The sequence below is a fragment of the Triticum aestivum genome, chromosome 3B (genome assembly GCF_018294505.1).
Source record: "Triticum aestivum cultivar Chinese Spring chromosome 3B, IWGSC CS RefSeq v2.1, whole genome shotgun sequence".
Classification (NCBI taxonomy): Eukaryota; Viridiplantae; Streptophyta; class Magnoliopsida; order Poales; family Poaceae; genus Triticum; species Triticum aestivum.
Genome location: NC_057801.1, coordinates 129,316,255 through 129,333,712, shown reverse-complemented (window position 1 = coordinate 129,333,712; position 17,458 = coordinate 129,316,255). Strand labels below are relative to the sequence as shown.

At 39.4% G+C, this 17,458-nt stretch overlaps 1 protein-coding gene across 1 annotated transcript; it reads right to left on the bottom strand.

The window, feature by feature from the left end:
* Nucleotides 1-12,235: 12,235 nt before the first annotated feature.
* LOC123067389 (Werner Syndrome-like exonuclease) lies at nt 12,236-12,838 on the bottom strand. The gene has a single exon (XM_044490203.1). It carries the CDS (start codon nt 12,836-12,838, stop codon nt 12,236-12,238), a length of 603 nt encoding a protein of 200 aa, XP_044346138.1.
* Between the last annotated feature and the right edge of the window lie 4,620 nt (nt 12,839-17,458).

Below are 17,458 nucleotides of genomic sequence, written 5' to 3'. Positions count from 1 at the left end.
GGAACGAAATCAAATGGAGAAGTTATTTTTGGAAGGAAAGCAACCTGATAGACTTGGAGTGCACGTTAGGGGAGTCTCGGGCTGCCCACGAGGGTGGGGGTGCGCCAACCCCCCTGGGCACGCCCCCCTGCCTCGTGAGCACCCCGAAGGTCCACCGACGTACCCCTGGCACCCATATATACCTACGTACCCTAAAACTTCCAGAACAGAAAATAGATCGGGAGTTCCGCCGCCGCAAGCCTCTGTAGCCACCAAAAACCAATCGAGACCCTGTTCTGGCACCCTGCTGGAGGGGGATCCCATCATCGGAGGCCATCTTCATCATCCTGGCGCTATCCATGACGAGGAGGGAGTAGTTCACCCTCGGGGCTGAGGGTATCTACTAGTAGCTATATGTTTGATCTCTCTCTCGTGTTCCCTCTATGGCACGATCTTGATGTATCCCGAGCTTTGCTATTGTAGTTGGATCTTATGATGTTTCTCCCCCTCTACTCTCTTGTGATGAATTGAGTTTCCCCTTTTGAAGTTATCTTATCGGATTGAGTCTTTTATGAGAACACTTGATGTATGTTTTGGTGATCAACTTGCGGGTTTCGTGACATTGGGAACCTATGCATAGGGGTTGGCACACGTTCTTGACTCTCCGGTAGAAACTTTGGGGTACTCTTTGAAGTACTTTTATGTTGGTTGGATGAATCTGAGATTGTGTGATGCATATCGTATAATCATGCCCACGGATACTTGAGGTACAATGGAGTATCTAGGTGACATTAGGGTTTTGGTTGATTTGTGTCTTAAGGTGTTATTCTAGTATGAACTCTTTTATAGATTGATCCGAAAGAATAACTTTGAGGTGGTTTCGTACCCTACCATAATCTCTACGTTTGTTCTCCGCTATTAGTGGCTTCGGAGTGACTCTTTGTTGCATGTTCAGGGATTGTTATATTATCTATCTATGTTATTATTGTTGAGAGAACTTGCACTACTGAAAGTATGAACCCTAGGCCTTGTTTCCTATCATTGCAATACCGTTTACGCTCACTTTTATCATTAGTTACCTTGCTGTTTTTTATTATTTCAGATTACAAAAACCTATATCTACTATCTATTTTGCACTTGTATCACCATCTCTTCGCCGAACTAGTGCACCTATACAATTTACCATTGTATTGGGTGTGTTGGGGACACAAGAGACTTTTTGTTATTTGGTTGCAGGGTTGTTTGAGAGAGACCATCTTCATCCTACGCCTCCCATGGATTGATAAACCTTAGGTCATCCACTTGAGGGAAATTTGCTACTGTCCTACAAACCTGTGCACTTGCAGGCCCAACAACGTCTACAAGAAGAAGGTTGTGTAGTAGACATCAAGCTCTTTTCTGGCGCCGTTGCCGGGGAGGCTAGGTAAGTGAAGGTATATCTTTAGATCTTGCAATCGAATCTTTTTGTTTCTTGTTTTAGCACTAGTCTAGTTTATAAAAGAAAACTACAAAAAATGGAGTTAAATTTGTCTCATACGCTTCACCTTTTTAATATCTTTCGTGAGTATGATGGAAAGGATAATTGTGCTCAAGTGCTAGAAGAAGAAATCTCTAAATTGTTTGTCACTAAATATTTGAATGATGAGCATGATTGCAATGTTGTTAGTACGAATTCTTTGAATATCCATGATGCTAATGATGATTGCACTAGTTATGATGAAAATGCCTCCTATAAGCATGTCAATTTTTGTGGAGTGCATTGGGCTTGTAAGGACACACCAAATAGGGAATATAGATATTGCAAGAGGCATAAGTACTTAGAAACTAAATGGTTGCAAGAATGGCTAGATGCATGTGCTGAAAATTTATTTTTTCTTAGCCATACTTGTGAACTTTGCAATGAATGTGATCATTTTAGTACCCAATGCAAATTGTTTCATGATCGTATCGTGTCCAAAAATTGTGATGACTTGATTTCCCTTGCACATCATAATGAGCTTAGTTTGCTCTTGGGTTATGAAGAAATAAAACGTATAACTAAGATTATTCCAGAATTTGCCCTTGATAGAATTCTTCATTTTGATCTAGAAGAAATTTATATGTATTGTGCGGTGAATTGCATTGAAAATCCTTATATTGCCAATTACCTAAAGAAAAGAAAGCAAATGGAAGATGATGAGAATACTAATGAAAGGGAAGAGGCTTCCCAATCTCCTCCTATTATTTCTTATGATGAATCAGGTAACAAGGAGGAGCTTTCTATTCAACCAATTTCATCAATAAGGAGCTCAAAGAGGAAGGTTGAACCTACACATAATGTGAAGAAGAAAAAGAAAAGAAGGAGCAACAAAGGTAAAAAGGTATCCCTCCCAAATGATGTTGCTCCTACTACTCATTGTGATGATGATAATTGCTATACTATTGGTGCGATCAATATTTTTAATGATGAGAGTGATTATGCTTATGATATGAAAGGGCCCAAGCTTGGGGAAGCTATGTTTGATTGGGATGAAATATTTGAGAATATAGTTGCTGGAATTAATGTTTGTCCAAGCTTGGGGGTGCTATGTTTACTGAAGATGATATTTTTGGCATCCCAAGTTTTGATATGCAAAGTTGTTTTTTTGACCTTGAAGACTGCAGGGCTTACACCCCACAGCAAAGTTGTTATGATGATAGCATGCCTCCTACCTATGATGATTATATTGATGAAAGTGGGTTCGGAAGAGAGTCAACTTTAGGAAGTAGTGATCCCAGTATTTTGGAGGATGTTGAATCTTATTGTGATGAATATGAAAGTGGATTTGGAAGAGTGTCAACTTTATTTAGTGATTCCACTATCTTGGGAGAGGTTTCAATCGATTATGATGAGAACGAAGTTGCTACTTATGATGATTATTGTGATTAAACTTATGCTATAAAAAGTAGTGATGATTATATTTACAAATCTTGTCATGATTATGATTACCCTTTTTCTGAACATTACTCTTTTAATGTGGAAACAATTTTTAGTGTTCAAGTCTCTTATGATACTCCCACTACTATTGATGAGAAGAATTTTGCTTATGTGGAGAGTAATAAAATTTCTAAGCTTATAGATCATGAAGAGAATGCTTTAGGTGCTGGTTATATTGTTGAATTCATTCATGATGCTACTGAAAATTATTATGAGGGAGGAATATATGCTTTTAGGAATTGCAATAATATCAAGTTTCCTCTCTATGTGCTTAAAATTTTGAAGCTATGCTTGTTTTACTTTCCTATGCTAGCTGATTATCGTTCCCATAAGTTGTTTGCTCACAAAATCCCTATGCATAGGAGGTGGGTTAGACTTAAATGTGCTAGTCATATGCTTCATGATGTTCCCATTATGTTTCAATTCTTATCTTTTATGTGAGCATCATTGTCATCATCATGCCTAGCTAGAAAGGCATTAAAGAAAAGCGCTTGTTGGGAGACAACCCAATATTTATCCTTACTGTTTTTATGTGTCCGCATGATTATGCTACTGTAGTAATCATGTTTTATAGCTTTTGTTTCAATAAAGTGCCAAGTAAGACCTTTAGGATGGCTTTTGGTGATAGTTGTGTTGATCCTGCTGAAAATCAGAAACTTTTGCACCCAGTAAATTAGTTTTGTTAATTCACAGAAACGTGCTTCTGATCTGATTATTTTTGCTATGGATTGGTAAACTAATTGCTTAGGACTTCCTAATTTGGTAGAATTTTGGTAATTCCAGAAGTATACGTTTGATACAGATTACTACAGACTGTTCTGTTTTTGACAGATTCTGTTTTCTATGTGTTGTTTGCTTATTTTGATGAATCTATGAGTAGTATCGGAGGGTATGAACCATAGATAAGTTGAATTACAGTAGATATTACACCAATATGAATTTAGAATGAGTTCATCACAGTAACTAAGTGGTTGTTTTACTTTCTTATACTAACGGAGCTTACGAGTTTTCTGTTGAGTTTTGTGTTGTGGAGTTTTCAAGTTTTGGGTAAAGATTCGATGGACTATGGAATAAGGAGTGGTAAGAGCCTAAGCTTGGGGATGCCCATGGCACCCCAAGATATTCAAGGATAATCAAGAGCCTAAGCTTGGGGATGCCCCGGAAGGCATCCCCTCTTTCGTCTTCGTACCATCGGTAACTTTACTTGGAGCTATATTTTTATTCACCACATGATATGTGTTTTGCTTGGAGCGTCATTTTATTTTGTTAGTATTTGCTTTCTATTGTTTAGATTAATGTTTTGCATCTTTAGTTTCAATAAAGAAGTCAAGGATAGCCTTTGCCATGCTTATTTTGCTAGTATACATGTTGCTGTTTGAAAAACAGAAAGTTTACCGCTGTTGCAGAAATTCCCTAGAAAAGTCAGAGAGTGATATAATGATGAAACCTTTTGCATGATGAGCTATGATAAATTTATTACAGTGGGAATTTTAGTTCATAATTTTTGGAGTCAGGGAAGTATTGATACTCTTGCATTCTTTTCAGACTGTACTGTTTTGGCAGATTGCTGTTATGATTGCATTGTTTGCATATGTTTGCTTAATTAATGATTCTATTTGAGGATAGGAGTATTAAATATGCAGAGACATTTAGTATGCAATGTTCAATAATAATTTTAGTGATTTGTTACAGTAGAAGATGGTAAGGTTTTGCATTGGTTTATACTAACCTATCTCACGAGTTCTTGTTGAGTTTGTTGTGAATGAAGCTTTTTGAGAAATAGAGAAGCCATGATATGAGAGGAATTAAGGAGACACAAAAGTTCAAGCTTGGGGATGCCCAAGGCACCCCAAGATGATATTTCAAGAAGTATCAAGCATCTAAGCTTGGGGATGCCCCGGTAGGCATCCCACCTTTCTTCTTCAACAACTATCGGTTAGTATCGGTTGAGCCTAAGTTTTTGCTTCTTCACATGAGTTGTGCTATCCTTGCATTGTCATTTTCTTTAGCTTTTCTTGCTGTTTGAATAAAGTATCAAGATCTGAAATTATTAAATGAGAGAGAGTCTTCGCATAGTTGCATAATTATTTAGCTACTCATTGACCTTCACTTATATCTTTCGGAGTAGTTTGTCATTTGCTCTAGTGCATCAGTTATACCTTTTAGAGCATGGTGGTAGTTTTATTTTGAAGAAATAGATGAACTCTCATACTTCACTTAGATTATTTTGAGAGTCGTTAATAGCATGGTAATTTGCTTAATATTAATATACTTGATATTCAAGATATGTGAAACTTTCTTTTGAGTGAGTTGAATACTAAGATAAGTTTGATGCTTGATAATTGTTTTGAGATATGGAGGTGATAATATCAAAGTCGTGCTAGTTGGGTAATTGTGAATTCAAAGAATGCTTGTGTTGAAGTTAGCAAGTCCCATAGCATGCACGTATGGTTAAAGTTGTGTAACAAATTTGAAACATGAAGTGTACCTGGCTTGTGCATCCTTATGAGTGGCGGTCGGGGACGAGCAATGGTCTTTTCCTACCAATCTATCCCCCTAGGAGCATGCGTGTAGTACTTGATTTTTGATGACTTCTAAATTTTTGCAATAAGTATATGAGTTCTTTTGACTAATGTTGAGTCCATGGATTATACGCACTCTCACCTTTCCACCCTTGCTAGCCTCTTCGGTACCGTGCATTGCCCTTTCTCACCTTGAGAGTTGGCGCAAACTTCGCCGGTGCATCCAAACCCCGTGATACGATACGCTCTATCACACATAAACCTCCTTATATCTTCCTCAAAACAGCCACCATACCTACCTATCATGGCATTTCCATAGCCATTCCGAGATATATTGCCATGCAACTTTCCACTGTTCCGTTCATCATCATCATGACATACATTACTTTTGTCATATTGCCATTGCATGATCATGTAGTTGACATCGTATTTGTGGCAAAGCCACCATGCATTACTTTTCATACATGTCACTCTTGATTCATTGCACCATCCCGGTACACCACCGGAGGCATTCATATAGAGTCATATCTTGTTCTAGTTTCGAGTTGTAATCCTTATGTTGTAATCAATAGAAGTGTGATGATCATCATTATTAGAGCATTGCCCAATCAAAAAAAAAGAAAAAGAAAGGCCCAAAAAAAGGAAAGGCCCAAAAAAAGAAAGGCCCAAAAAATAAAAAATAAAAAGGGCAATGCTACTATCTCTTTTTCCACACTTGTGCTTCAAAGTAGCACCTTGTTCTTCATGTAGTGAGTCTCATATATTGTGCTTCAAAGTAGCACCATGTTTTTCATATAGTGAGTCTCATAAGTTGTCTTTTTCATACTAGTGGGAATTTTTCATTATAGAACTTGGCTTGTATATTCCTACGATGGGTTCCTCAAATGCCCTAGGTCTTCGTGAGCAATCGAGTTGGATGCACACCCACTAGTTTTCTTTTCTTGAGCATTCATAGCTCTAGTGCATCCGTTGCATGGCAATCCCTACTCCTCATGTTGACATCAATTGATGGGCATCTCCATAGCCCGTTGATTATCCTCGTCAATGTGAGACTTTCTCCTTTTTGTCTTCTCCACACAATCCCCATCATCATATTCTATTCCACCCATAGTGCTATATCCATGGCTCGCACTCATGTATTGCGTGAAGGTTGAAAAAGTTTGAGATTATTTGAGTATGAAACAATTGCTTGGCTTGTCATCGGGGGTATAGAAGTTGGGAACATCTTTGTGTGACGAAAATGAAGCATAGCCTAACTATATGATTTTGTAGGGATGAACTTTCTTTTGCCATGTTATTTACAGAAGACATGATTGCTTTGACTAGTATTCTTGAAGTATTATTATTTTTGTGTCAATATGAACTTTTGTCTTGAATCTTTCGGATCTGAATATTCATGCCACAGTTAAGAAGATTTACATTGAAATTATGCCAAAGTATCAATCCGCATCAAAAATTCTTTTTTATCATTTACCTACTCGAGGACGAGCAGGAATTAAGCTTGGGGATGCTTGATACGTCTCCAACGTATCTATAATTTTTTATTGCTCCATGCTACTTTATTTACTGTTTTAGGCAATATTGGGCTTTATTATCCACTTTAATATTATTTTGGGACTAACCTATTAACCGGAGGCCCGGCCCAGATTTGCTGTTTTATGCCTATTTCAGTGTTTCGAGGAAAAGGAATATCAGACGGAGTCAAAACGGAACGAAATCAACTGGAGAAGTTATTTTTGGAAGGAAAGCAACTTGATAGACTTGGAGTGCACGTTAGAGGAGTCCCAGGCTGCCCACAAGGGTGGGGGGGCGCCCACCCCCCCTATGTGCGCCCCCTGCCTCGTGAGCACCCCAGAGGTCCACTGACGTACCCCTGGCACCCATATATACCTATGTACCCTAAAACTTCCAGAACAGAAAATAGATCGGGAGTTCCGCCGCCGCAAGCCTCTGTAGCCACCAAAAACCAATCGGGACCCTGTTCCGGCACCCTGCTGGAGGGGGATCCCATCACCGGAGGCCATCTTCATCATCCTGGTGCTATCCATGACGAGGAGGGAGTAGTTCACCCTCGGGGCTGAGGGTATGTACCAGTAGCTATGTGTTTGATCTCTCTCTCTCTCGTGTTCTCTCTCGTGTTCCCTCTATGGCACGATCTTGATGTATCCCGAGCTTTGCTATTGTAGTTGGATCTTATGATGAATTGAGTTTCCCCTTTTGAAGTTATCTTATCGGATTGAGTCTTTTATGAGAACACTTGATGTATGTTTTGGTGATCAACTTGCGGGTTTCATGACATTGGGAACCTATGCATAGGGTTGGCACACGTTCTTGACTCTCCGGTAGAAACTTTGGGGCACTCTTTGAAGTACTTTTATGTTGGTTGGATGAATCTGAGATTGTGTGATGCATATCGTATAATCATGCCCACGGATACTTGAGGTGACAATGGAGTATCTAGGTGACATTAGGGTTTTGGTTGATTTGTGTCTTAAGGTGTTATTATAGTACGAACTCCTTTATAGATTGATCCGAAAGAATAACTTTGAGGTGGTTTCGTACCCTACCATAATCTCTATGTTTGTTCTCCGCTATTAGTGGCTTCGGAGTGACTCCTTGTTGCATGTTCAGGGATTGTTATATTATCTATCTATGTTATTATTGTTGAGAGAACTTGCACTACTGAAAGTATGAACCCTAGGCCTTGTTTCCTATCATTGCAATACCGTTTACGCTCACTTTTATCATTAGTTACCTTGCTGTTTTTATTATTTCAGATTACAAAAACCTATATCTACTATCTATTTTGCACTTGTATCACCATCTCTTCGCCGAACTAGTGCACCTATACAATTTACCATTGTATTGGGTGTGTTGGGGACATAAGAGACTTTTTGTTATTTGGTTGCAGGGTTGTTTGAGAGAGACCATCTTCATCCTACGTTTCCCACGGATTGATAAACCTTAGGTCATCCACTTGAGGGAAATTTGCTACTGTCCTACAAACCTGTGCACTTGCAGGCCCAACAACGTCTACAAGAAGAAGCTTGTGTAGTAGACATCAGGGACTCAAAGAACATCAACTCAGCGCAACAGACCCCATAGATGGTGACTGTCGGCATTGGCTGCAATAACAACAGGCACTCACCCGAGTCGTGCGCCGGTTTGAGACAAGTGTCGCATAACTCCGTGGTGCATTCAGCAATGAAGTGCCCCTGTTCACCGCACCGGTAACACAACATTTTTTTCTTTCTTGTGAGCCCACTTGGCAGCCCTCTCACCATCGGGCTTGTCAGAAGATTTGTCATTAGCCTATTCCCGACCCTTCGTCCCAGTTGGCTCAGCCGCCGGCAAGTTTGTAGCAGCAAGGGCAGTCACCACCGCCATGGCCTCACCAGACAGATTCTGAGCCACCTCCCTCACCTCCGGCGACGGACCCGTTTCCATGGAGACCGCGGCATCAACAGAGACCGGCGGCGGCGGCGGTCGCTGGCGGTATTGGATGGCCGCTTGGCACCACCTCTACCTCCACGAAAGCCGCGATACCCACCTCGATACCTCCATGCAAGAAACATATGGTCTAGAAAGAACTTTGTCCTACAAAGTTACAATTTTTATACTCTGAAATGTTCCTAAGAAGAAACCCTACACTCGAAAGTGCCCTTCTTATCCTGAGCTCAAATGCTCCTTTATGAACAGTGATAAATAACAGAAAACAAACTCAGAAAACCTGAGTTTTTTTACAACAAACATTGCTTAATTTTTTCCTGTGTGTGAACTTTCATGATGAAATCATATTCGTCGAGGTCTGGGAAAATAACAAAATGAACACTCAAAATGTTTTCAGAAATAGTATTTTTGGAGCACTAATTTTTTTCACGGCACTAGGAGGTTTTTTCTTCGTGAAAAAATTATGTATGCAGAACATTCAACATTGTTTGTTGTAAAAAAAATGGAATTATATGAATTTTTGTTTACTATTTTTTCCCGGTTTTATTGTTCGCAAGGGTGCATTTTAGCTCGGGAGCAGAAACTCCACGGCTACCCCTACATTGTTCTTTTCGCTCAATGATGTTGTTATTTTTTGTGGCCACAAAGGGAACCTAATCTGTCATTCATGGAGGCTTTCACTACCATGAAAAAGAAGATAGGTGTGCATTTCTTTATGGAATTCATAGCCATTGCTTCTTGGTCCATTTGGGTATCCACAAAAATAGGATTTTCATGATTGAAGGTCCGACCTTTCTCAGTTCGAAAAGATTTATCCGCAGGAATTTCTTTGTTGAGGTATTACCAAAGGAAGTATGCATGCCAACACTTCTATAACATGGCTTAATGAGCTTTTGTATTTTTTGTTTGTTATCTTCTTTTTATGTTTTTTGCTCTTTTGGTTCCAGGCTTATCTCAAGCCTAGCTGCATATACTTTGTTTGCGTCAGTGGGGTTTTACCCTACTGTTTCACCTAAAAAGTTCACTAAGCCCATATCAATTATTCGGGACATCCCAAGTTCAACTAGAACGAAGAGTCCCATTGTATACATGTTTCTCAAATTCGAGCATGTTAGTAGTACAACTACCAATCAAGTCAGTGTGTCTCCCATAAATCAAAATCTATGAAACCGTGTGCTTTTGGTGTGAAAATACAAATATGAAAAATCAGGTTATATTGGTGTGAGTGCACTTTGACATTTTTAGTTAATAATCCGAAATTGCTACATCTAGTATTAGTTGTGTCCCACCTTTTCCTCAATATGTGTTTGGTATTATTATAGCTTTGACTTGCCATGTTTTTTTGCTTTTATATGTTGATCCGATGAAACCAAGGTTTTCCCCCAAGTCTACCACCCATTGTGGTCATTTTGTTCATGACATATCATATTCATATGGCAATTGTAGTATAAGTAAGGTTAGTTGTGGCAATGTCAGCGTGTGTGAATTGTGACCCCGTTTGCCTAATCGACCTTTTCCCTATTTTTTTATTGTTGGTAATCAACACATTTTCCATTTTCATGAACACTTTTGAGCAACAAATCGTAAAATAAGTTCAAGCAATTGAATATCAACAACCACAAACTAAGCTTTATACACCAATCAAGCATACCCTTATATTTGGTAGCAGTGTTAATCCTAAGTTTAGAAACCCATGTCATATAAGTTAATCAGATAACCAAAGCCCTTGGTGGAGAATCCTCCGCAAAGCGCCTCCATGTGCCTCCTCGGGATCCCTCCCGGCGAGTAACCACGTGCCTTCTACGGATCCTCACTGGACCCGCACAGTGAACCATCTCATGTCACTGGACTCTGACTAGCCTTAATGTGAAACAACAGTAAAGGAGCCAATGTCACCTTTTTGCGGCGTTGATAGAGACAAGGACGACAGGTCAAGCTACAACTAGGGTTAGGAAAGAAATATATAGCTCCACCAATGTGAGGGGGAAGGGAAGACTTGGTTGTGACCAAGACTTGGCCAAAATATAAGCATGAGCGGGAAATCATTGGTGTTTGGATAGAAAAAACACTTGCTTTAACTCAACTAGAGAAAACGGCTATCAGCTCAAGATGATTATGAAGTTTTCACTTTAGTCTTCGGTAATAACAGTGTGCGATAGTGAAAGGTTCTTCGTCAACTCTTATCAGTAGCCTACGAGAAAGTATTTCAATCCATTCTACAAAGCAACACTTGCTATAACCCCTTAAATAGTTGGGTTCCACATACATGTATGTGCACTGTGTCGACCTATTTCGCAGTAGTCTCACTAGCTCTTCAATCCATTCTACAAAGCAACACTTGCTATAACCCCTTAAATAGTTGGGTTCCACATACATGTATGTGCACTGTGTCGACCTATTTCGCAGTAGTCTCACTAGCTCTTTAAGGAGGTAGCTAGGTAGTACTCCCTCTGTAAACTAATATAAGAGCGTTTAGATCACTAAAGTAGTGATCTAAACGCTCTTATATTAGTTTACAGAGAGAGTAACATTGTTCGGAGTGACTGTGTCTTAGTCAGCTTAGAGAAAAATGTCTTTTTTGTCTAGCTGCTCATAGGTATAAGGTCTCATCTTTGTTTTTGTAATCACAAAAATCCTTAAATCTAATTGGACGAAGTTATTCCTCAAGCGCTATCAAAATAGTAAGATCATAACAAAATGCATGAAAAATGAAGAAGTGTTTCAAACAATATAGGATAACTGACCAGAGAACTTGCCAACTAGAAAAAAGAATTCGATGTTCATGCCTAATATTATGCTCACACTGAATACTTTTGCAGCAATGGAGAAATTTAAAATACTCATTGCCCCCTACCACTAGTTTTTGTTCTTTAGGCTTTATTCGGTTACACCCTGTCTCAAGGGGATTGGAGGGGGTTTGGGGGGGATTGACTTGTATGGGATTTAATCCCTGCAAAACCTCTTCAAATCCATGCCAACCGAACACAGCCTTAAGCAGTTTATATCCTCTCTTCTAATACCAAACGATATGCATTTTGATGCATTTTGGTAAGTGAAGAACAAACAGAAATTCAGAAGCAAAGTGCATCTCAGGAGTACTACAATTAAACATTTCGATCCGCCCTGCCACGTTGCATTAACTGTCAAGGATACAAGCAAACGACCAACACAGTAGAACATGCTTACTCAAAGTTGCAGCACCACACTGGCAAAGTCCAAAACAGTAGTTGCAGAATACGATTAAGGTAGGTTACCGAATACGATTAAACACCACATAATGAATAGCACTAGCTCCGAGTGACAAGCTGCAATAGTATCTAGCCGTACGTCAGTTGTCCAGGAGACGCTCGCCCAGCTTGTAGGAGACGTAGGCGTCAATGCAGGCGTACTGGACCTGCGCGACGTCAAGCTGGCGCCTCTCCCAGTTGATCATGGTCACGTGCCGCGGCTTCTCCATGGTCAGGCCCAGCACCTCCCTGGCGTAGCCCTTGAGCCCCAGCCTCCTCCTGCCCAGGCCGCCGATGCCGAGGTACTCGTTGCAGCGGCCCTCCAGGTCCACCGGCGAGGCGCACACGAGGCCGTAGTCGTCGGCCAGCTTCGCGGCGTCCTCGCCGACGCCGATGCCGACGCACCGCACCGCGGGGTCGCCGAGGAGGCTCCGGATGGCCGCCGGCACGCGGTTGGCGTAGAACATCTGGAGGACGAGGCAGCTGGTGCCGACGCAGAGCTGGAGAATGGCGACCTTGGAGGTCGTCCACGAGCTGTAGTTGGGCTTCCACTCGCAGTCGAGGCCGACGATGAGGCCGCGGCCGGCAGGGTCGTTGGCGGCGCGCACGCGACGGACCCACTCGTCGGCGGCGCCGGTGTCGCTGGTGACCGTCGTGTTGATCAGGGCGGAGCCGAAGGGGACGGTGTGGCGCGTGGTGGCCATCTTCGCCGCTCTGCCGTGAGCTACGACCTACCAGTGCAGAGAGCTTGCGTCGTAGTGATAGCTGTTCATGGCTAGGTCTCGCTTTATATAGTGCAACTGTAGTGCTGCTTCAACCACCGGCGTCTAGTAAATTTAAGGCTCCATTTTGGAATTTGGATCGTCGACACATAATCCGAGGAGTCGCCTGTTAGCTTTCCAAGTGAAGCAATTCATCTTTTGGGGGGAATCGTGCTGCCTTTACTCGTGTGGTTTGGCAGGCAAATTTGACCGAAATCAAGTAGTGCACCCTAGGATTTCTACCCATTGCAACAGTCCTTTGCAACGGAAAGAAAACGATATATTCCGATTCTGTTGTGTTCAATTTATCTTTCTTTTAGTTGACAGAAATTTTCTTTTACAACCACAGTTTTATGTTTGTTGTCACTCTTATGTTTGTTTATTGCCACAAATTCTGGTTTCGTGGTAATATGATATGTTGCAGTGATTTTTGTTTTTGTGGCAATGCCTACTTGTTGCTACCCTGATTTATATTCCTGTGGTGGTACCCACGACTTTTGCTGCAAAAATACTTGTTATTTGCAACACATTTTTCCGTATGATGTATTTTATTTCTTGCGAGCATTTTGTTGTTGTTGCAATAGTACTTCATTCAATCATATTTTACTTTTAATGACGACTACCACCATTTAAATTTGTTTTGCGCAAAGATTTAGTGAGGACCAAGTACTATTGCCAATATACTACGTCAGCTATAGACTTGTGCTTATGCGATGTCCCCCCACAGTTGCGTTTATTTGCATCTGTTGGTGCACCTCTCAAGAAGAAAAATGAATTAGTTTTTTTTTTCATTAATGTCGTAAATACATTTGCAGAGAACTACATTGAGTGAAAAATAGAAATTTTAAATCATTTGAAACAAAATAGTTGATTGGGCTTATAGCCTATTTAGCCACAACTCGTGGTCGGGTTAAAGGAAGACAACCAGGCTCATTAGGTAGTTATGTCAAACATTCTAAAGAAAGATAGTCTATCCATTTCAAAATAATAATAAGGTGCACTAATTTGATCAAAATCCAAACCTTTCTATGTTTGATCAACTTATTAGAAAAAGATTTTCAATACCTAAAATACCATATTAGTATCTTTAGCTCCATCACAAAATGAAATATATTTCTATATTTTATTGTTTTGGTATTTAGATGTTGATAGTTTATTCTATAGATTTGATAAAACTTAGGAAAGTTTGAATTTTAAAAAACTTATCTTATATTCTGAAACGGTGGGAGTAGGTAGGTCGATATTTTTTTTTTCATCCACGAACTACGACCATCTCCTCTGGCACATGGACCATCGTCGCCTCTTTTGCATGAGAGACATAACAGGGGTCCACTAACACCTGGTTAGAGCTTAGTGCCAAAGAGTATGGCGTTGGCCCCTGAGACATGTGGAAATGTAGTGTCGAATTAAAAGGGTCAACACCACAGAGTATGACATTCGACTCTAATAGGTAAACTAGCAATACTCTGATTTTGTTGTCATTGGATTTATCTTTTACAATGATAAATTCATGGTAATAGTTCATTTATCTTGCCACAATTTTTATGTTTGATACACTCTTATTTTTGCTGCAACAAATTGTTTTTTACAATGATAGATTGTTGTTTGCAAACAAATTGGCTATTTACAGAGTATGGCATTAAGCTTTAACAGCTCAACTAGCATTACTCCGATTTGTTGCGATTGAATTTACCTTTATAAAAATAAATTTCAACTTTTACTGCAAAATAATGATTTTATCATACATGTTCTATTTTACAGTGATAACATAAATGAATTTGTTGCGATTCTGTTCATACTATTTTTTTTACAATTATTGCATTTATTTTATCATTTTAAATTACAATGGTAAAATAAGTGAATTTTATTTTTGTAGAAACACCTATTTGTAGCGTCTCCTCGATCTATATTGCTATGGTACCACTCCCACCTTTTACTGCAAAAAATGCTTGTTATCGCAGTGCATCTTTTTCATGTGATATACTTGGCTATGTACCGAGGATTCATTCCCAAACCTACATAATAATTGTGTGGTGTGTGGAAGCGATGGATTCCCCTACATCGGTCGGTCTTCTTTTGATGTAGCACTGCTGGACCATTGCTCCGGGCTCTCCAAGAGAATATAGCGCCTTTCTTGCCAACATTTTTGTTGCAATGTTACATTCTCATTCAAACATATTTTAGCTTTAATAACTACTACCACCATTTGAATTTGTTGTGTGCAAAGTTTTTTGTTGGAATAGAAAATATAATGTACTGTGCATAAAAACTGGTGAGGGCCAAGTACTTATTGCCAATATATACGCTTATGAGATGTCAACATGTAGTTGCATTTATTTGGGGTCCATCCGTGTGGCTCACTCAAAAAGAAAAAAAGGAATAGTTTTTCTTCATCAGGCAAACCTCAGTTACATCTCTATTTGTTGAGAACCACAATTGAGCGATCTTTTTTGAATCATTCAAACAAAATAATTGATTGGGCTTATAGCCTATTTAGCCACAACCCTTGATTGGTTAAAGGAAGACAATCCATGCTCATTAAGTAGTTATGCCAAACGTTTTACAAAAGATAATGCATGTGTTTCAAAATGTACGTGTATTTTTTTTTAAATGCCAACATTTTCTATGTTTGATCAAGTTATTAGAAAACTATTTCCATATCTACTATATCATATTCATATTTTAGTTCCATAGTGAAATGAAATGTGTTTTGATCTTTTATTTATTTGGTATTTTAGGTGTTAATATTCTGTTCTATAGACTTGGTAAAACGATAAAAGTTTGAATTTTGTAAAAATACACCTTATATTCTGAAAGATTAGGAGTAGTTGGGCCGGATCTTCTCTCGCTTCTTATTTTGATTTTCCTTCATCCATGAACTATCCTCGCCTCTTTTCATGTGAGGCATAACCGTTTCCTCCACGACATGGAGTACCGTCACCTCTTTGCATGAAAAGTATGACCAATGTCCGCTGGCACATGATTAGAGCTTACTACCCAAAGAGTATGTCGTTGACCCATGAGATATGCGTGGAGACCAAGTTAAAAGCAGTCAATGCCAAAGAGTATCTTGTTAAGCTCTAATAGCTCCAAGCTAACGACTCTGGCATTGTCTATGTAATCTTTGTGTTTGTTGGTGAAACGCTTAGCTGTTTCCTACGACGTTGTAGCCAAGTTCAACATCACACATGTTGTTGTTGAGCAAAAGGATTATATTTGATTAAAGTTAGGTGAAAGGTAATGTTTTTATTGAACTGGAAAATGACCAATCTTGTCGATCTTCACCTTTTGTTTTCAATATAATAGGGTGCATGTACAACCAAGACCCAACTTTTCCTTTTTAGGGAATATTGCAGCTTTCTAGAACATCACTTTTCTGGTTCTTGATTCTCATTTTTTAGAGACACGCCTAATTCGTTATTAAGAGGGACGTAGTACAAGCACAATACATGGATACCTTCTTTAACATTGGATTTGAAAAAAGCAGGTGCACAAGTTTGACAAGCTCGTCGCTTTCATACCTACTAGACAACATGAAAATGGCTTACAAACTCACTTGTTTCGCCTACCATAACGAGTAGGAACTTGAGAACAAAAAGCATGCTTCATCTCAGGCCTTGCCCCTTTTCACAAAAGGAAGGTCTACTTCTTCATCGTCACAACACCATGAAAAGAGAAAGAACGCCATCAAGAACATCAATGCAGGAAATTGAAGATCGAATACCCAAACAAGCCCACATGAACTAACATACCAACCCTCAAAAAAAAACTAACATACCAGATTCATGAGCTACCAACCTAACAAACCAAATCAACATTATTCCAGGTGTCACCATATATTTCGCTTCTCCAACAAGGACGAGGATACGACGCCCTAGCATAGAGTTATGAATACGGTGGTGATCGCCCCACCTCACCCACGACGCATAGGAGGTGAGGGACACTGACCGATTTGCCCATGGGAAGACTCCATGCAATAATCATGGGAGCTTTGCAGTGTTTTCTTAGTGGAGATTCTTGTATTGTGATCGTATGTATGTGCGGTTGCACCTATATGCCTCTTACTGCCAGCAACAGGGGCGAAAATGTGGAACCAATTCGCGACCCATCATGACATGGAATATTATTATTTTTTAACAGAACATGGAATGTATTTTGGCGTAGTCCATTAAAGACACTATTGGTTTATAGAACTAATTCTGTAGAAAAATTATTTTAATAAAAAAGTTCATGTACCAAAAAATGTGCAAGTATATCAAAAGAATGTCCCATGTATTTTTTAAAGGTTTTCGTATGTGAATTTTTATTTCCTTGTGCAAAGAAGTACATGAGTATAAAAACAAATGTCATGCATATCAAATATAAAAAATGTTCAAATATTTTAAAATAAAATGGTTTCACATGTCAATACAAAACATCCATGCATGGTTAAAAATAAATATTCATGTATATCAAAATAAAATATTTGTCTATAGAAAAGAAATTATCATGATTTTTTTAAATGTTCACATATCCCAGAGAGATGTTTTATGTACTTAAAATAAGTTCGTGTGTTCTAAAGGT

What these genes read in the sequence shown, in the direction of transcription:
- LOC123067389 (XM_044490203.1), bottom strand. Translation starts at nt 12,838, where the DNA reads ATGGCCACCACGCGCCACACCGTCCCCTTCGGCTCCGCCCTGATCAAC.